The 21297-nt window shown below is 44.8% G+C and overlaps 1 protein-coding gene and 1 long non-coding RNA gene across 2 annotated transcripts; one reads left to right on the top strand and one right to left on the bottom strand.

The window, feature by feature from the left end:
• Positions 1 to 236: 236 nt before the first annotated feature.
• Positions 237 to 15005, top strand: LOC122455542. Its single transcript, XR_006273782.1, has 3 exons — positions 237 to 291; positions 5127 to 6723; positions 14875 to 15005. It is a non-coding gene; the product is annotated as an uncharacterized LOC122455542 (long non-coding RNA).
• Positions 7328 to 19331, bottom strand: TNFSF4 (TNF superfamily member 4). Its single transcript, XM_043490918.1, has 4 exons — positions 18956 to 19331; positions 10892 to 10928; positions 9195 to 9646; positions 7328 to 9157 (listed from the first exon to the last, which is right to left on the bottom strand). The coding sequence occupies exons 1-3, from the start codon at positions 19121 to 19123 to the stop codon at positions 9285 to 9287; spliced, it is 567 nt and encodes a 188-aa protein (XP_043346853.1). The 5' UTR covers positions 19124 to 19331; the 3' UTR covers positions 7328 to 9157; positions 9195 to 9284.
• Positions 19332 to 21297: the final 1966 nt, after the last annotated feature.

Genomic DNA, 21297 nt, shown 5'->3' with positions numbered 1-21297 from the left:
CCTCCAGGCCAGTTGGGTTCAGTAGAGGAATCAGATCTATTAGCCACTAGATGAACAGGTTTCTGTTCCCTGAGTGACCAGGACAGGGGCTATTCTAGAGTGGACACATGACTCTAATTAACCTGCAAAGACTCAGATGAGGCCATTAAACTAATATGACCACCTGACTCTAATTAAGGCCCCTCTGATAATATAAAAGGGCTCAGTCCAATCAGGCAGAGAGGATTGGAAGTATGGCTGAAGGGCTGGTTAATGAAGATACTCTCAAGTCATTAGTAAGGGAGCCCTAAGGTAAGGGAGAAGTAGGAGAGCTGTTGGTAAGTGGCCCAGGAAAATGTAGCAACTCTGGCAGTAAAAGGTTGGTTGCCAACAGCTGATACCATTAGGATCCCTTGGCTGGAACCTGGAGTAGAGGGTGGGCCTGGGTCCTCCTCCCCCAACCCACCACTACAGAAACATCTCCTGGGAGGGGAAAACAGGCCCCTGTCAGGATAGGAGACTAAACTGTTTTGGCATGAGGCTGTAGGAGCAACAGAGACTGTGGGAATTCTTTCCCCAACTTCCATTGCTCCTTTATGATGAAAAGGGCTCAGTATACTATATCCCTGGCACTAGAGAGAGAAGGGCTATGTGGAGGATTGCAGTGAGCCTCTGAAGCTAGCATAAACTGCCTGGAAGAGTGAGACCCACGGGGACAAGGTTGGAGCTCTGCCACAGTATGCAATATGAACCTACTTCAAAAACCATAGAAGTCAATGGTAGTCTTTCAATGGTCCAGTCCTGTATCTATTCATGATTTCTGCTACTGGTATCTCTATCCCTATTGAGCATGATTCTCTTGACTCAGAGGCTAGGTCAAAGATTTGCTTGAGGAGAGAAGTTCTTAGATCTTCAAATGATGTAGTTCAGCTTTCCTCTGGGGACTGTCACTGCTAGTTCATCTCCATCCAGCAAGGATCTGTAGAGGGATGTTGGTGAAGGACAAGGCAAGGTTGCTGACTAAGTCATGGGATTTACTGGAATATATTGGTTGAAATTTTCAAAGCCATCTAGGGGATGTAGGTGTCTCCTATATCATGTCGCCCATTCATTTCAATGTAGTGTTAAGTTGAATGGAAGGTTTGTGTCTATATCCCCTGGATGGCTTTGAAAATCTCAGCCATAGTCCCTGCAGATGCACTCAGATCTCTTCCCACCTCCCTTCTCCTTTAGAACATGTTAATAGTCATTTCCATGCAGGTGGAGAGGAGATGAGTGGTGGTGGTGGGCTGGTTCCTAGAATACTTGTGCATGGGTGACATCTGCACTCAACTAGGGCTTTTTCACTCCTAGGAAAGAACCTCTGGCCCTGAGCCAAGGGCCTGGTGCAGCTCTGTACAGTATGGTCTCCAGAGGCAAAATTAATGAGCCACAATTACTTGGGGCCAGATTTGGACAACCTTACTCCTATGCAGCACACCTTCCTGTATTAGGGCTGCCTGAACCATAAGCCACAAGAAATGCAGGAGACAGGCTGCATTGTAGGAAGGAGATCTGTACTAAGTGACCTGAGAGGCCACTGTTACATCTGTGGGTCTCCTGCTTAGTGGGAGCAGCCTAGACCAGGCTTGCTTCCCTCAGCCCCAGTGTCACACCAAACTAGGACCCACCTGACCCTCACTCTCCAGTTCTAATCATCACACTACAGATGCTCCCTGACTTACGCAATCATTCTGTTCCGGAAAGCCTTGTGTAACTTGAGTTTTGTGTAACTAGGAAATGTATACCCATATGTTATGCAAAAATTTCCACAACTCGAAAAGCCAATTTCTGGCTTATGGAACTTTTTCCATAAGTGTGACTTTGCATAAGTCGGGTCTTGTGTAACCCATGGAGCGTCTGTATATCTCTCCCATTTTATAAACAAATTAATAACATAATGAACTAACTCTGAATGCCACATAGCACCCACATGCCAGAAGCTACTAGCAGTGGCGGATTAGCCACTTGGCCAATGGGCCCAGTGCTCTGGGGCCCCGGCCAATTGGTGGGCCCTGGAAACATGGGCACCCCCGATACACTGACCCCGCTCTGTGGCAGGAGCGCCAGGTGGGCGGAGCTGGGTAGGGAGGATTCCCACACCCCAACCCCACTCCCTGGCAGGAGCAGAGCCCCAGCCACCCCCTAGAGCTGGGGCCAGGAGCAGGGCCATGGCTCTGGGAGGGGAGGATGTAGATAAGAGTAAGGGGGCTGAGGCTGGGCCTGGGGCCACAGCTGAGGGTAAGCGCAGAGTCCCGGGTGCGGGGTTGGCAGCTGGGACCCTGCATGTGGGGTCAGGAGCAAAGCCCCATGTAAAACCTGGGGGTGCTGCAGCACCCCTGCACCCCTAGTTCCTGCACCTATGCAGAGCTGCAGTGTGTGTGTGGGGGGGGGGGATGAAATGGGGCAGGGGGAAGGAAAGAAATGGGATTGGGACTGGAGACGGAAGGGGTGGGGAGGGGCTCCCCACTTGCTCTTGCCCTGGCCCCACAAAGCCTCTGGGTACTAGCACTCAGACTAGTCACAACCACAGCTCTATCATGGACTCAAGTAAACATGTCATTGCAGAGATTGTGGTTTCTTCATCAGGTAATTGGACATGGATCTCAGTACTGTGTCTCTACCATCCATTTCTTCCTCTGGTAACCTGCATCCCTGCATAGTCTCTTCCAGTCCTGCAGGGTTGGTCTCAGGATTAGTCTTTGTCTCCACACCCTCTGGCAATTGTGGCACCTCAACAGACTCACATTGGGTTGCTTCCTGTTTTCCCCACTGTGTCTGTTGGATCACAGATGCCTGCAGTTTTAGCAAAGCACTTTTCCTTCCTGAGTGGTGACCTCATACAAGCTGGGAGCCATTGCATTACTTGTGATTCATTGAGTCTACCCAGCCCATAGACTCTCTGACTATAAGGTCAGAAGGGACAACCATGATCATCTAGTCTAACCTCCTGCACACCGCAGGCCACAGAACCTCATCCACCCTCTCTTATAATAGGCCCCTAACCTCTGGCTGAGTTACTGATTTCCTCAAATCATGATTTAAAGGCTTCAATTTACAGAGAATTCACAATTTACTCTAGTTCAAACCAGCAAGTGACCTGTGCCCCATGCTGCAGAGGAAGATGAAAAACTCCCGTAGTCTCTGCCAATCTGACCAGGGAAAATTCCTTCCCAATCCCAAATATGGTGATTAGTTAAACCCTGAACATGTGGGCAAGACCCACCAGCCAGATGCTTGGGAAAGAATTCTCTGTAGTAACTGAGTCCTCCCCATCTAGTGCCCCATCTCCAGCTGTTGGTGATACTTGCTAATAGCAGATATGGATGGGCCATATGCAAGTGTAGGCCCTCCTGAAATTTATCAAGTTCAGTCTTGAAACAAGTTCTTTTTTTTTGTTTGTTTTTTTTTGTCCCCACTACCCTCTAGGGAGGCTATGATGGTTAGCACCCTTTGTCGAATTTCAAGCCTAAACTTATTGATGGCCAGTTTATAGCCATATGTTCTTGTGCCAAACTGGCCCTTAACTTAACTTTCCTGTGTCTTTCCAATGGTTACAATTCACTCATATCTCTGGCAGGATAGCCACTGCTCCAGTAACTTTGGTGGGATTACACCTAGTGTTAAGTACTATGATTTGTGAATAAGGGCATCAGTTCTGATAAACAGCCTTACTCACTGCTTAGCGCTCTGCTTGTGAATAGATCTGAACATACTGAAGGCTGGAGCTGAACATCGCTTGTGCTCTAAGGCCTAGAAAGCCACTCACTCATCCCGGAGAGCACTTACTCCTACTAAGGCCAATAGTGTTACTCATGGGAGTAAATGCTCGCTCTTTATTTTTTCCCCCCTTCTGATGTTTTTCTTTGGCAAAGAGATGCCTGAACACCCTTGCAAGAATTCTCTCATGCTGGAATTCACCGGATCAGTCCTTGCTATGTTATTGCTAAACTCCTCTCTTCTGCATCCCAAGGTTTAGCTGAGCAGCACTCAATGTTAATCTAGCTAACATCAGGGATATTTACTTTTAAATCATGGAATCCATAACTCCCATGACAGATTAAAAGCAAGCACCTTCCAAGCCCATTCCTGCTGCCATTGGAATCAATTACCATAAATATAATTTGTATTTGGGAGAAAGATGATGACTCAAAGAACTGCCATGTGGGCCTGAATATTGTGGGTGGTTCATTTCAGAACCACAGAAGTCAGAGTTGGAAAAGGTCTAATAAATCGTTTCATCCATCCACCCCACCCCAGCCACCATAGGGTTATGCCCTTTTACACCACATTAGACAATTCTCCCTTCAGATGCCTGAACATGGTTAGTTGGGATAGTCTTTAGTTGCCAGTTGACTGTTATCTTGATTGGCTTCTGTTTACACTGGCTGGATTGATTACACTTTACTAAATGACAGGTTTCAGAGTAGCAGCCGTGTTAGTCTGTATTTGCAAAAAGAAAAGGAGGACTTGTGACACCTTAGACTAACAAATTTATTTGAGCATAAGCATCCGAATGCATCCGATGAAGTGAGCTGTAGTTTATGAAAGCTTATTTTCAACTTTGTTAGTCTCTAAGGTGCCACAAGTACTCCTTCACTTTACTAAATAGTCTTCAGCTCTCTCTCCCTTTTGCTAAGGGCTGCCCAAGGGGTATGACTCATGACCACTGATGAAATAAGTGGTCCTTGAAAACCACGAACGCATCCACAGTGATTGGTAACAGGTTTCTAGTAGAAAAGGAAATGACTTTTTAAAGAGCAAAGGCCATGTAAATGGGAGATTAGAAATAGCTGGCTAATCAACCTCTACACAGAGCAAACGCCCTATTCTATTCTATATAGGTTCTTGTACTGTGCACATCACTATAGTATTTGGGCATTTCCAGTTGTGCATTAAGTAATGTGACTAACATCTCCTCTGTTAAGAGAGCTGTGCCCTGGAAATGTCACTTTAATTCAGAAGCTAATTTCAGGAACAATGGGAACAGATCAGGCTGCCATCAGTTTGCCCCTCTCAGACTCTGTACTGTAGTCACTTGGGGGAAGGGGGTAGAGGGTACAACCTCTGATTATTAGTATTACTTATTATTCTTTATCTTACCATAGTGCCTTGGAGGTCCTCCCAACTGAGATTGTGCTAGGTGCTGTACAAACACCGAGAGAGATTTCCTGCCCTGCACCGCTTAAAGAGTGCTGACCAAAGTCACTGAAAAGTCCATGGTAGAGGCAGCAACAAATCCAGATCTCCTCCATCTAAACCCAGTGCCTTAATTGCAACTCCATCTTTCATCTCTCATTTGTAACTGCCACCCAACTACAGGGCTCCTGCCAGACCTTAAGACAGCTGATCTATACAGCTGGGGTAGATCTGTAAACCAGGGTCATTGTGGGAACTGTGACTGAAAATAGCAGCCCAGTCAACAGATATTGCTTGGTTGACTGTATCCTGGAAAGCAGTGGCTCAGGAAAGGAGTTGGGGTAACGGTAGATAACCAGCTGACCATAAGCTACCAGTGCATTGCTATGGCTAAGAGGTCTATGGCGACTGATGGATGCATAAGCAAGAGACTATTAAGTAGGAGTTGGGAGGATATATTCCCTCTATGTACTAGGCTGGCGAGATTGTTTCTGAACCTCTTCTAATTTGCCAACATCCTTTCTGAAGTGTGGACACCAGAACTGGACACAGTGTTCCAGTAACAATCTACAAGAGTGATGCAAGGTCTGGAAGTATGCTGTACCCTGAGGGACACAAGAGGCACAAGCTATTTGTTTCCAAAGAGATGGTTAAGAGGTGACTTGATCATGGTCTGGAAGTACCTGCACTGGGAGATGATTTCTAATTGTACAGGGCTCTTTAATTTTGCAGACAAAGGCCTAACAAGTGCCATGGTTGGAATCTGGAGGTAGCTAAAGATTGGATGTCTTTCTACAAAATATACTCTAGCTCAACCACAAGAACAGGGCTTGGTACCAGAATTACTGAGTGACATTCTCTGGCCTGTGCAATGCGGGAGGTTAGATTAGATGACCCTTTGATTCTTAAAGTTTATGAACCTATGAATTATTTGGGCACAAATTCACATACAGGCCTGTGCAAGTTTGTTGATGCCTAGTTCACACAAATCTGCCCGTGTATGCAGGCAGCAGCTGTGCCCACACATATCCATAGGAAACTCTGGTTTGTACACACTTGGGGAGCCAGGTTGGTGGAAAAAGTGTGTCCCAAGGTGTGGCCCTATCTGAAAACATACAGTAGAAAGTATATTCTCCCTAGCATTGCTCCACCCAGGACCATTCATCTCTAATCCCCCCTTTCCCCCAACAAAGTGAAATGCAAGCCAACTGGTGACAGGAATGTTTTATTATTTTTCAGTAATGGAAACACATTCACATTTGGCTCAAGGACTGAGGAAGGAGACAAGATGAGATATGATGCTCAGGTGGCTATTAGGCTGGCAGCAAACTCCAGGCATAGTGCAATTGGTACAGTATCTGTGAGGTGAAAGAACAAGGAAAGCCATGATGCCCCTCTGCCCTGACCCTCAGCAGCCTCTGCTATAAATCCTGAGAGATGAGGAGTGCAGCAACCTCCCTGGGGGTTTCACTGGGGCACTTGTCTGGACAACAGGAAGACTGAAGGGGGTTCTGAGAGTAGGAGACTCCTCACAGCTCAATAGGGCATGAAGGTCTCCCCGCTCAGGTAAGAAATGAAAGGTCTCCCTGGGGACTGTCTAGCTGGCTGGCAGAGGTTAGCGCAGCTGAACCTGCCAGACAACTACGCAGGAGAAAGGTCATTCTGCTTTGCTAGTGTATGTACTGGCCTAGTGCTTACTAGTCAGTGTCACTGGTAGGACAAAGGTGGTGAGAACTGCATTGTAAACCCAAGCTGAAAAAACTGACTCTTCTACACGTGAACCTGCCCTGAGGATTTGGATTTGGTTGGCACCCTGTAGTGGGGCTGGGAGCTTTAGCAGTTCATAGAGCCATATGGCCTTTCATGATGGGAAGAGGGACAGAGCCTCACCTGGGGGAAGGGAGGCTTGCAGGAGATGGGTCAGTGGAGGTGAGGATTGACTGAGGCTGGGTCAGTTCTACATTAACTGCAGTACCTGTGTGCAGCAGATACAACACATTCCATACAAAAGCAATGGTAGGCAGATGTTATGGTTGCACAGCTAAACACTCCAGTCAGTTGTACATGCAACCATAACTTTACCCCCTAACCCACCTGTATTACAATGCCACCTCCTAATTAAAAGTTCACATACTATTTCTCAGGTGTTGCAATATATCCTATGTTTTTACTACAAACTTAGTTACATGTTACCTATTCATAATAATATCTGCATTTTTTTTTATATTTACACTACTAATTTGTCATTCCAGTCCCTTAAAATGTAGCAAGCTTTTCAATGCCATTTAATGATTTGGAGGCCCTGTTCCCAGTACACTTATTGGGAAATCTGGTCCAGCTCCCATTAGGCACCTTTGAAAACCCAGCCTGTATCTTTATTGACGTAGGGGTTTTACAAGGTGCAGTCCTTTCTTCCTACAGAATGTATTTTAGTACTTTTGTCAGCATCTATATACTATCTTTTCAACCAGCAACCCAAACTTCCATTCGGGGATGAAATTAACTTAGCTGCAAATTTAATTACACACACACACACACACACACACACACACACACACACACACATATACACCCTAGTTCATTTTCACTTTTGCTCCATATTGCTATATTTACATTGGGTAAGTCCCATCTAGTATATACTTTTTCATGCAAATTAATTACACAAACTCATCTGGCATACACAAAGCACTAGAAGATGTTTCAAATGTATATCTAAAGTTGAAGAAAACGTGTATGATATGCAGTATTTGAGAAATAGTATGAGATCAGATGTTTAAAGACTTTATTGTTATAGGTATACATGCAAGAGAGCTGGGTTCTGTGGGTTCTGTTAGTTCAACACTAACTGTGGCATTCCCTGATATCAGTGATTAGCCACAGAGTCTCAATTTTTTTAACAGTTGTTGCTTAAATTGAATTTCCTGGGGTTGGTTTCTTTCTCTTTTTTTTTTTTTTTTTTTTTAAGATGAAAGATCAGGAGAAAGCACTCCACTTGCCAGGACTTCAAAGTTCTCCTGTCTTGCAACTAAGGCAATAGCACACCCACCAATTTTTTCCCCGTGTGTGCTCCAGCCCCAGAGCACCCATGGAGTTGGCGCCTATGTGCAGGAGGGAAACTTTTTCTTGCACACGGGATGTGTGAGTAAAGAATGCTAGGATCTGCAGTCACCAAGGTGCATCTCGGGGCGGGGGGGGGGGGGTCTTCCTCATGCACACCTACCAGGTTTGCAGCAGCCATCCCTAAACTCTGGGCACACAGGAGCAAGAACTTGTACAAACCCTGACCAGCAAAGCACTTATGCACATGCCTAACCTCAAACAGGAGTATCCTGTTGCCAACTGGACCACTCGCATGCCTGGACCATGCACATGTGCCTATGGTGCCACTGAGTTTGCAGATTAGACACTGCCAGCATTTTAATTTGTCTGTCTGTCTTTTTTAAAAGCCATTCCTAACAGTCTCTCACTGGTCCTTTCCAGCCGCCTTCTCTCACTTCCAAACACTTGTATCTTTTTCATTTCCTGAGTCTTTCAGAGCACATTTATCTGGATTACCGCAGGGGACACGTTGCTGCCATCTCCATCTTTTCCTTCACAACGAGGCAAAGATTGCGTGCTGGGTCCCTGGAGTCTTCTACTTGCCCAGGTGGCTTCAAGACAAACCAGGTCCCTTCTTGATTGAAGTGACTGTTTTCAGTAAATGTACACAGAATTTCAATTATATACAAATATTATCAAATAAATAGAGAATCCAGGATTCCTCTGACTCTGAGGCAAGCACTGGTAATTTTCAGTGGGGTCCTCTTCATTCTTCTTGAGGGCACTGTACATTTCTCCCATTTCAGCTAACAAATTAGCTGTGGTGAGCCCCAAAGAGAGGAACAGGACATGTGCTGTATAAAGACCATTTGCACATTGGCTTATTTGCACTAGCCATGAGAACTCTCTCACTCAGACATGCCACAAGCCCCTGAGAGGTGAGGCCAGGGTAGGTTTTTTTTGTTTTTTTTTTGGTTTGTTTTTTTTTTTTTTTTTTTGCACGTGTATAGCCTATTGGACATAACCCTCCCATGAGTTTAGGTGCTGGGTTCCAATTCCCAGTTTTATTTGATCGCAGGGGCATTACTTTACATTTTATCCATGTCATCTACGCAGTATGAGCGAGGAGTCAGTAAGAAGAGGCCCAATGTCAAATCTTTGTATTTGGCATCTATGTAGGCCTCCAAGTAGACTTCATCCTTATACCGCATCTCGGACACTGTCACCAAATCTACTACCTCCTCTGTGACCTTCACACCCAAGATGGAGTCCTGGGACCGCTTGTACACATTAAGGCTCAGTGAGACATTCTTCTGGCCCATTGTCTTGATAGCTCCCTTCAGGGAGACCAGGTAGAAGCCATCACAGTAGATCGGGATGGAGAGGTTACTGACGTTCATGGTGCCCCGATTCCAAGAGATATTGATGCGTTTCTCCTTGGAGACGTTATCTGGAGTGGAAGAAGCAAACAGAAACCCATGGAGATACGAGTCCTTCAAACCCTCTTGGAAGAGGATGATTTTATGTGGCTTGGACATAGGAAGAAACAAAGTGGAGAAATCTCGAAGGAAAGAGGGAGAACTAGGAATGAAGAGAGAGGAAGGTCTAGGGCAGAGGCTTCCCAGTTTTGCTCTGTGGCACACAGACTGCTGGCTCGGCACTGGCTCTTCTTGTTTCCACATGAGAGGAACAGAACTGATGAAGGCGAAAGATGAAATGAAGAGCCTGAGAATGGGAGGGAAGCACTGGGAGAGGACCACAAGATGCTCTGGGTTTGATTCTCAGTAGCATGATGGGCCTCTTCTTGCTCTGGCAGTGTAAAGAAGCCTTTCACAAGGGTGTAAAATGGCCTCAGTGGGAATGAGAATCTTAGCTTCTCTCTGTGAAGGTGGAGTTCACACTGAAAATGTAGTAGCAGTAGTGAATATGGATATTACAGTAACATCCAGAGGGCCGTGTCTGGACTGGGGCCCTAATGTGTAGGGCCCTGTACAAGCCTTGCCCTGATGTTCAAAAATCCCTGGTCTAGAGAGAGCAAAAGTGACAGGGATAGCTAGAGAGAGCAGAAGAGCAAGGAGGAGAGCTGGAAAGGGTGGGGATGGATGCATATTTGAAGGACCAGGGAATGTAAAGCAGAGGAGCGCAAACCCCCAATCCAAGGAAACTACTTCATTTGCATAAATATTTAAAAAGCTTATAAAGGCACACAGCTTTATTGTCTCCTGTTTCTCTCCTCTGAGGATTGGCATTGCTGGCTGTTGTGATTCTAGTCCTGGAGTTCACCATTAAAGACCTGCCCCTGGACCATCATTCCACCGCTGTCAATGGAAAGACTCCCATTGACATCAGTGGGCTTTAGATCAGGCCCTGCACTGCCCTGGAGAAGAAAACCCAGGGCAGCAGTTCAGGACACTTATACGCTGCACTCAGCATAGAGCATCCCACCGTCTAAAGCTGTGTCTTACCTGCGCCAGATGGGTGACAGGAAGCAAGGAGACTGAGTCTATGGGCACTTATCACTCATGTGGTAATATGAGGAAGAGTCGGTGAAAAATGTTATTTATTTCCCACACACATTTTCTTTAATTTTTCTTGAAATTTCCCACCATTGTATTTCTTTCCAGGGAGAGGGATGTTTCAATGAAAAAATGAGATAGAAACTTTAAAAAATCAGTTATAATAAACAAATACACACCTCTGACTGCAACTTCGATCCACTGGGATTTTGGAGTCTAAAAAGCAACAAAACAAAAAAACAAGATTAATAACCTCTACAAATATAGGGAGAACTTTCCAGCTTTCCTTACAGACGTGCAGTGAGGGGGGGGAAGAGCTTTTTGGAGTGCTTATTGCAAGTCTCATGATGATTGGTGTTTCTCTTAAATCCCAGCTCCTGCAATCCTGTGATTACATGAGAATCTTAGCTTTCATGGTTAATTTTTTATAAAAAAAAAAAAAAAAAAAAAGTTTCTAGCTCTCCAGGATGCAGGGGACATTCCCACCAGCGGCCAAGGAAGCCTGACCAGTCAGGCTAGGAGTGTCCAGGACCCTACCCGAGCCTCTCTTGATGCTCCTGCTATCATGCAATGGGATGGAGTGCATGCTGACCCTTTCTGCAGTAGATGTAAGCAGCTCTGGGCATTGCAGTCCCAGGCATCGTGCCTCTCCTTGGCTTCTGGCTCATAGCTGGATCTGCTGGGGCGTTTTCTGGATTGAACCAGATTTAATTATGCTAATAACGCCGAGCCCTCATTGAGCACTGTTTCATCAGTGGATTTGAAAGTGCTTTACAAAGGATGTCAGTATCATTATCCCAATTTTACAGATGGGAAAACTGAGGCACAGAGCAGGGAAGTGATTCGGGCCAGCAAGCCAGTGGCAGAGCCAGAAATAGAACTGAGCTCTCCTGAGTCCCAGGCCAGTGCTCTGTCTGCTAGACTACACTTCCCCCTGCACTGGAAGTATTTGTGAAAACGTGAGCACACTCTCTCCTTCCCCAGGTCCAAGTGTTTCCACCCACAGCCCCACTGGAGCAGAGAGGCTGGGATACTGGGGAAACAACAAGCTCTTCCTGCCAAGAGCACCTGGGTATGGTGCAGTGCCTGAAAACTTTGTTCATTCAGCTCCCCTGCCACACACACAAATCTCACAGCCTCACAGCTCAGCCGGGACTAAACAGGCCATTTCACCCCAGTGGAGTTCAGCTGGGGAGGGGGCCAGCGGGGAGCTGTGTTTGAAAACCACCGGCAGTGCCAGCTCTTGTTTCTGGTGTAGCTGGGACCTGCAGGCCCTTGTCTCCAGCTCTGGAGGGAGCAGCTCCATTCTTGCTAAAGGCCTGATAACCCCTGATTACCCATTTCCCCACTGTGGCCCGGGCTCCCGCCTAGTCCCAGCGCTATCCTGTAACCAGGGCCAGCGTGGGGGATCCTTGTTTTCCTGCTGCTCTGGTGATGCTGCACCCAGCGGAGTCTGCAGCTGCGATCTAGAAAGCGGCAGCGCCCTGGCACATGCAAATGCAACTGATGCTTGCTGGTTTCATCATCCGGCGGAGTAGTGCGTGTGAGTCTCTTTTGCTTTCAGTTTCATTTCCTGGTCCTTCGTTCCCTGTGCCTCTGTCCTCCCAGCCACCGCCTCCTAGCTCTTGTTCGCCCTCTTTCCCATTGTGGGACAGCCCCTTGCTTGAACAGCTGTATCCCAGGGCATGGTGGGCTGCCTGCAGAGAGCTGGAGAACCGGACGCTGCTGTTTGTGAGGGCAGGGAACACACAGAAGTTTGATGTCACCTCTTAGGAGCGTTTGCTTTTAAAATGTGGCCCCCAATCCTCTATCACTCATGCAATCTCTTCAGTGTGGGAGTAAAGACTGCAGGATGTCCTCCTTGAATTGTAATTTTTAAGACTATACATTTGTCTCATGAAGACAATGAGCCATGGTTTGGGATCTTTCAACTATTGTAATTTACAAAGCATTTAGTTAATCTTTTAAAAGGACACTGTAGGCTAAAAATAATAATGTGTAAAAAAAGAAAAAAAAATCTGTCCTTGTAATATTACTGCAGCTATGGATTACTACAGTGCAAAATGTGTTAAAAGGTCAAATTTATTTTTAGCTATTTGCGCTATTTGTTTGCTTTTGATAAGTCTTTCTGTCAAGACAGTTTCATGTCGATTCCTAGTCAATTTCACTTTCAGCTCTGATGGGCAGGTTCTATAGACTTTAATTTCAAATGATAACCTTGTCATAGGTTTTTTTTTAAGTAGCCTATAGAATAGTGAATTATTATTCCTGGTATGACATTCCATAAGATGGTTAAAAAAGAAGCAGCATGCCAACCCCAAATCCAAAAATCATGAGATTGGCTGAAAATTACTAGATTTTTTTTAAAAGAATTAATTTTTATTTTCCTTCTGTTTTTCAGCTTATAGGGTTCATATTTTCAAGCTTTTCTCCACAATCCTGAGAGCTAGAAACTTATTTTAAAAAAAAAGAAAGAAAGCTGAACTGCTCACATGATCACCTGACTCCAGCAGCTAGAGCTTTAAGAAAATTATCAAGTATCATGAAACTCATGCTAAAATAAGGAGTTGGCAACTATCAGATAGTTTCTATTAAATTATATGGGCCAGATCCTCAGCTAGTGTAAATTGGCATAGCTCCATAATCTTCAATGGCACTACATCACTTTACACCCACTGAGGTGCTGGCCATAAAGGTTTTTAGAGCTCTTTCTATAGATGTCGCTTCCATACCTATCCATCCCCATTGGTTTCATCCTTATTAAATTCTGTAGGATATTTCAGTTGGGGAGGTTTCCCACACACTGATGAAATTTTGCAAATTTCAGACATGGTAGACATTGTTTAAATCCAAACAAAAAGCTGTTTACATCAGAATTTTAAATAATATTTTTAAATCCTTTGAAGCATTCCTCGTTATTGGAGCTGGTCAGACTATGCATTGTAAAGAAATTATGTGATGAATTTAGCCCTTTCTCCTATTCACAGGTCATTTGAGACTCAATGGATGTATTTGTGACCCTGAATTTGCCAAATGGCTTGGCTGAACAATTTTTAACCTCTGAGGGGCTTGCAAACTATTCCTCATTTGTTATTTGTGGCCTATGAGTCAGCACCTCGGATGCATGGTGGTTCTGCTCCCTGACTGGATCACTGAAACTTTTGTAGAAGGGGCATAACAAATACAGGTGGTGAACAGTAAATAACGAATCATGAGCAGCAAAGAGCTTTATTGCCTTGAGTATGTTCGTATGAGGGAGAACTCACCCCATGCTCAGGGTAGAACAAGGCCCGTGCGCCATCTCACTACATTGATGCCATCCTCCCTTGTGTTTTATCACCAGGAGGAGCCACTTTATACTGCAATTGGGAGCCTCTTGGGCTGCAGTCATTGTAGGGATGGAATTACGCAGGGGAGGAAAGTTACCCAATTGCCTCAGTGCCTGCGGGCTTGGGTACTAGTTTTAGACCGGAGGCAGAGAATGAAGTTAACAGGCAGTGGGGTGAAGCTAGACAAGGACACCAGCGATAAGATCACAGAGTCTTGACCTTGGACCACAGAAGTCAAAGAGTTTTTTGTCTCTGACTTCATTGGAAGGAGTATCAAGCTCTTAGGGTGTGAGCCAGCAGGGGGCTGAGCACTCTGGCCCCAGACCTGCAAAGGACTTAAACATATGCTTGACTTCAAGTGTGTGAGTTGAGTACTCCCATTGAGTTCAGTGGGGTTTGGAACATGCCCATATGGCATGTGCACATCTTGATGGTCCAATAAAAAGTTCAGATAGATTTTATAATTTATAATAATTGACTTGGGCATTGCAGAACAAGCACATCAAACTCATTGTTGATACAGTAGCATACCAATAAGACAGGCAAAATATCAGTATTATACATTATCATTTGGGATCTGCACTCCAAATCTCAGACCCATCTTTGATCTTAACCACAGGGGACCCAAATTTGCAGTCTTCTCACAGCCACAAGTACTGGGAGTTTTGCTTCGATTAAAAAATGTAGGGCTAGGCTTAGGGGTGTATTTTTTTTTTTTACTTTACCCTTTCCTTGGCTTTTCTATGACAGGAATGAGCTGACCAGACGGAGGATGCACTGTGCAAACTCACTGATTTTTATGCATCTAATTGATTCTTTCTGATTTGTTATAGGAACAAATCATTCTGCTCACTCCAGGCACTTGGACAGTTGTCCAAAGAATTTAATACACAAGAAACTACACAACTAAAATTTCAATTTGAACTCCATGCCTGTGACAAAACCAAAGGGATCAACGTGTGGGAGGGATTGCTTCCTACAGCTGTGTGTACAGTCAGCTTGTATGCTGCAGCACAACTCTCGGAGATATGAAGATGTCTGTTGATCCAACCTTGGGAGTTCGGCTGTGACACTGGCACCCTCTAGTGTTACTTAATACCAGTCTCTCATTGTTTCAAGTCTAAGGCCCGATCCCACAAACACTTAAGTACATGCATAATTTTACTTGCATGAGTCGCCCCATTGACTTCAATGGGACTACTCACATGAGCAGTTACACGCTTAAGGATTGGGCCCCAAGCGTATTATTTTAAAGGGTTTTACTCAGTCGCTGATGAAGACTGAAATGTGATGGGCTGCTTTCAGCTCGGGCGCTATATTATTTTAATTCTACCTTATTTTATGTTTTACAAACTATGTGTGACATTTTGCACCTGCATAGCCACATTCATCTCAGGCTCTCAAAGCACATTACAAACGTTAATTACCCAACATAAAATTCTGGGAGGTTCGGGAGTGGGGATCCATGGGCCCATTTATAGAATCTGTAGCGATGCAATAAATCAGGAGAGGCTAGCAGTTCCTGACCCATTCTTTTTCTGTTTTGCCCGTATGACTGTGTACAGAAAAGGATTTAAGGAGGCAGCACTCCATAACTACTGGCACCCAGTAGGGTCACTGAAGGAACCTTGAGAGGTTGCTGTGTTACTAATGTACCTCAGTTAAAGAATTCCATGAAGTATTCACACAATCATTTAAGCCTGTTTAGAGTCCCCTAAATATCTCTTTCTATGAGACGCTATGTATGCAGATTCCCATGGACCTTTTATTGTTGTAATGTTTGTATTTTATTCATGGAGTAGCATTGCATGGCAGGTGTCCCCCTAGGAATGAAGTGTGTATAACACAAGGCAAACCCAGTGAGCAAAATCATAAATACATTGATTTTAAAGTAAGCAGGAACCATTATGATAATCTAATCTGCTGTCCTACATAAAACAAGCCATAGAACCATCTGTCCCCCACTGATTCCTGCACCCAGCCTGATAATGTGGTCGAGCTAGAGTGAGAGCTAAATAGAACTGGATAACACCATTTCATCACAGAATCATGGCTATTCTGTAACTCTGTCCTGTTCCTGGCTATGCTGAGCCTGTGGGTAATGCCTCTACTTACTGTATCTACACCTCCCTCAGTACTGATATCCATTAGCAAAAGAGTGCTGCAACAAACCTTCATGAGAAGGCTTTTAATGTGCAACACCATGAAGGCCATTTGTCTGACCAAATCAACCACTCTGGGAGTGTCACAAGCATTGGCTGGATGCATGGATCACAATGCCTGTAATCAGGTCTTTGGATTAGGTCTAGTCAAACTAGTGCCGTCTCCAGGGGGCTAACTCCAGCAAGGATGGGAAGTCACAAGTATTGCAGGTGCAGAGATTCTGCCTGATTGCAGCATGCTTATCATTTGGAAATTACCCCCGAAGCTTGTGCTTCAAGCACCAGAGCAGTGCACTATGAGGTAGATGCTTTGAGCATTCCCGGCTGCACTGGTACAACTGCAGTTGGAAGGGGGACTGTGTGAATGGATGTACACTAAACTACTGCAAGGATAAGCCAGACAACCAATATTTCATCCTTATGAAGGGCTCGATCTAATGTCAATGGGAACACTCCCTTTGATTTCTACAGGTGTTGGATCAGACCCATAATATAGATGTATCCTTGGGTTATGGAACATCCTTAGTAACAAACCATCCTATAGGTCATGGACCATTTTGCTGGGATGGAGGGACAGGGTGTTCATATTTCCTTTAAACAAAGCAGTACGCTCTTACAAGCAAGCTGTCTAGAGTGCAGCTCAGCTTTTGGTAAACACAGTCTAATGTTTGTGTGGATGATGTAATATAGTCCATGACTGTGTCACATGAATCCATGTAAGGTTATTCTGCAGTTGATTGGACATTGGATACAACAGGTTCATCTCATATAAGGATATGCGATTGTACAATAACTATAAAATAGCAATCAAAACTATGGTCATCAGAAATACATGATCTCTTTCCTGCAATTAGGTTACGTCTGGGCTCTCTGCCACTGGCAAACATAATGCATTCTGACTGAGAAAAGGCCCAGCTTCCTGGCTAGGCTCCAGTGCAGTTCGGAGTGCACCTGTCAGTCTGAGAATCTATTATAATCTTCTTCCTAATTTTCCCCAGCAGATTAAATCAGTGCAACTCTGTTGCCTCTTGTCCTAGATATCTGTGTTGTGTTTCTGGGTGTTCTTAACTAGCCAATGCCTTTCATCTCAGTGCAGTGACCCCTGTGTAGAATTCAGAAGGTCTGCTGGGTTCCTGGGCAATGCATGATGCTGTCTATACGAGAGACCATGATTATCTATTTAAAATAATGGGACCTGTTTTTTTTTAAATTGTGCTTAGCAAGTGTGCATTTAAAACTCAAAGGTCATCCAGCAACTTTGCCAAGGAACTGCCTCTTTAACATCCCATTCAAGTCTAGGTTCTGGTGAGGAATGGCAAGTCCAGGCATGCACTATGTCTCCTGCACATTCACTGCTGTCTTGTTTTCGTAAAGTTCACATGTGCCACAAGCACCAACCTTCTCAGTGCGAAGGGGCTTTGAATTAAAATATTACAGAACTAAGTGGTGCTAAGAGGCAATGCCAGAATGACGTGTATTTTTATGTATAATGTGATGCTGTTTCATTAACTGAGCAAAATAAATTTCCCTTTCCCAATGGCCCAAAAGTGGGAAAACTCTCTTCAAGAGACTGAGAGAATGGAGAAGAGAGGAGAGAGAAATGAACACACATAGCATCTGCGGTGTGCAAAGGATGAAATGGGCTGGGAGAGATTTTTGATAGTCTCTGGTCTCTGTTACATGACTCATAAATTAAGTGGAACTATTTTTGACATGCATCTGGCATAGAAAAGATGGATTTCACTTCAGCAGCAAGAGATATCGAGCATTAAAGCCAAACCAGTGTGGTTTATAGATCTGATTCATTTTACCTACAAAGTTAAGTGGGAGGAAAGAACAAAGACTGTAAGGTGAAGCATAACATAGTGAACACAAGCACCTAGGGAATGTGTAGGAGGAGAAGCAGCTATGGCATGATCTGTACTGAAATAACAACAAAAGAGTGCTGAAGACCCAGAGACCGTTAGCAATGAGAAACAAAGAAAATATTTGGTATAACTTTCCCAAAAGTCCCAGCAACAGGCTAGTTCTTATTGTTTTGAGTTTGGGGTTTAGTTCAAAATAAATGAAACTCTCTAAACACACATTTTCATTTATAGCTATAATTACATCCAAGGCTTAATGTAAAGAATCACTTCTGGGAACACTGAATTGTGTTCTACAGCTTTTTCAAAAGTTGCAACAAACATTCTCTCTTTCTTATATAGCCATATAGCATAGATTAAAGCAGCACATGAGATGTTTACTAATAATACAGAACCTGATTCTCCCACTTTGTTATTCCCGTTAAGCAGCAGTTATTCACCCAAGTAGTACAATGGAGTTGACTGTAACTACTCCCGTGTGTAATTGATACTCAACATGAGTAAGGCCAGCACAATTGGGCCCATAAACAATCAGTGAGGTAGTAATTCATTATATTTTTTTCATATGACCAAAATTCACCTGGGGGAACCAAGTCGTGCGGTCCTTCCTCGGGCAGAACTCCCATTGAGGCCAGTTATTGACTCTGTCACTGGGCCAGCAATTTTGCATAGGCAGTTCCACTGCCTGATAACACAGCATCAACCCGGCAGTCTGTAAGAACATACTTTGTGGTGGGGGATGCAGAAAAAAGGGCTCATAAGTAGAAAAGGGTTAAGAATTGGGTTTTCTGCTTTCCAGTATGCAAAGTGATGGCCTTAAATGCTTTCATTATACACAGAGCTTTACAGTGGGGAAGAAGCCAATGAGGTTTATCATATGGTCTTACCGTAGGGGGATGCAGGAAACCAAGACCAAGATAGACCAAGCAGGAGAGCAATACTATCCACTGGGCCACTGCAGACACCAGCTGCAGTCTGTTCCTTCTGACCTGTCTCCTCTCCAGCTCCAGCTGCTCTTCCAGCCTTTGGGCCTCCATCTCCAGCATCCCTTCCATCCCAGCCTCCCTGCCACCAACCTGCCAGCACAATTGGACGGAAAAAAAAATAGCCCTCCCCTGTCTCTGCACAAAGGGCAAATCTCTTGAGGGGAATGAAGCAGAAGCAGTAGATGCGTTGTCCCCAAATGAAATGAACAAAGTGTCTTCAGGAGTGGCTCAGGGTTTTATACACACAGCAGTAGCAGCAGCAGCAGGCGGGGAACTTCTTTGTGACTAATCTGAATTTCCCCTTTTCTTTCTTTCTTTCTTTCTTTCTTTCTTTCTTTCTTTCTTTTCTTTTCTTTTCTTTTCTTTTTTCTTTTTTTTTTTTTGGGTGAATGTGGGGGCTGATTTTGTGGCATCCCAGTTCAGTTTTGAGTAAGGACCTGTGAAAATGCATGTGTTTATGTCCTTAATCACTACATCTACAAGGTCTTTTGCTAGGTGATGATTCAAATGATCATCAACCTTCAGCTAGCCCCTGCAGCCTTCTTTGGATAAAACTCCCATTCAGGCCAATGGAAGTTTTGCAGGATTTGCATTCCTTTTACTTAGCACTATATACAACACTGGTGTAGCTCATCTGCTGCAGAGAGGTGAGGAATAAATGGGGTCCTGAGACAGGTCAAAGGAAATATTTTCTGCAAACACGCTGCACAATTAGCCACTGGAACTCATTGCCACAAGATACCACAGATCCCAGGAGCTTAGTGGGATTATAAATGGATGTTACAGATAATATAAACATCCAGAGTTAGAGTAGGTAACAAAAATAGAGTTTTGGGAGCAGCATAAATGCCTGCTGCTTCAGGGCATAAACCAACCACTATGGGCTCCTCTACACTGAAAATGTACATCAGCATAGCTATGCTGTGTTGACCTAATCCCCAGTGTAGCCATTCTTCTGTCGCCCAAGCTACTCCCTCTCAGGGAGGTGGATTAACTATAGCGCTAGGAGAACCCCTCCCATCGCTGAAGTGCTACAGCAGCACAGCTGTAAGCATTTCAAGTGTAGCCATACCCTAACTAATGAGAGTTGTGAAGACATTTCCTTTGGGTGCAGGCAATCCCATAACTGCCTATTGCAAGGTTCTCCCTGCTCTTCTGCAGCAGCTGGAGCTTGCCACTCCTAGAGCCAGGGTGCTGCGTTAGCTGGGCCATAGGTCTGATGCAGTTCCTATGTATCTGTGCCCAAATGAGTGTGTTTAATCCCCCCTCCTCCAGTTTAGATCGCCAGCTTTCTGAGGCAGGGACTGTCTCTTTTGCTTATTTTAGCACCTTTTGGGGGATCCTCCAAAATAACTCATCAATATTTGTTTTCATTTGAGGCACTGCATTTTCAGGCAGATTCTCCACCATCAAATTAGCGTAACTCCACTGGAACCCATGGCTCTTTGCAACAGCCGAGGATTCGGACCTAACATGATTGTACGAGCCTGTTTCAGGGATAAGCAGCCACGGAGGTCCCCCTACAATGGCCGTTGTTCACCTTTGTCTAGCCCTATGTGCCCAGGAGCACGTGTGCTGCAAAAAGGAGGAGAAAGAGGTGGCAGGCAGCTTTTCATGTGTTTCCCAGTTCACCAAAGACACTTCCTCATAAGCATAACCACAGGTAGGAGGCGGCTTGACCACCAGTCAAGCAAATGCACATGGAGATCCTTTTCCTGGAAGTGGTTAGACTTTACTCTTGAAAAATAGTCTGGGAAGACTGAGAGCTAGCACTCACTCCACAACAAACCAGCTGGTTTTCAGAAACAAAAAGAATGCCACGAAACCGTGTCATTAGCATGGAACATTTTCGGTTTTCAGCAGTTTCTGTTAGTTCTTTTTGCTTGCTGCATTCTGTGAAGCTTCTTTCTCTTATTTTTTGCTTTATTCTGTGATGCTTGTGGTTGGCAGCATCTTTCATTCAGAGTCCAGGTAACAAGCCCAGGAAGCAAACAGAAGCAGCCCCCTGGCTATGAAGGTATTTTGGGTAAACGGTGGGACAGTTTGGGACAATCTCTGTGTCCATTTATGAATTCTAGGCACATTCTTTTGTGCCTAGAAGTTATGATTGTAAGCCTCAGCATGGATTAGAGACTCAGTTGTATGGCAAGAATGGGCCCCTAAGTGGGCGGGCTACGTCTGCGATGGTGAAACAGGCCCATCAAGGGGTCGTCGACCCCGAATAGGTCTGCTCTGGTAGGGTT

This window comes from Dermochelys coriacea, chromosome 8, assembly GCF_009764565.3.
Source record: "Dermochelys coriacea isolate rDerCor1 chromosome 8, rDerCor1.pri.v4, whole genome shotgun sequence".
Taxonomy (NCBI): Eukaryota; Metazoa; Chordata; order Testudines; family Dermochelyidae; genus Dermochelys; species Dermochelys coriacea.
This window is presented reverse-complemented; position numbering and strand designations above follow the sequence as displayed.

What these genes read in the sequence shown, in the direction of transcription:
- TNFSF4 (XM_043490918.1), bottom strand. Translation starts at nt 19,123, where the DNA reads ATGGAAGGGATGCTGGAGATGGAGGCCCAAAGGCTGGAAGAGCAGCTG. An exon ending in GTTTCCTGCATCCCCCTACG is followed by an intron (nt 10,929 to 18,955) that starts GTAAGACCATAT and finishes GTTGCTTTTTAG; the next exon opens with ACTCCAAAATCCCAGTGGAT. An exon ending in GATCGAAGTTGCAGTCAGAG is followed by an intron (nt 9,647 to 10,891) that starts GTGTGTATTTGT and finishes CTTCCACTCCAG; the next exon opens with ATAACGTCTCCAAGGAGAAA.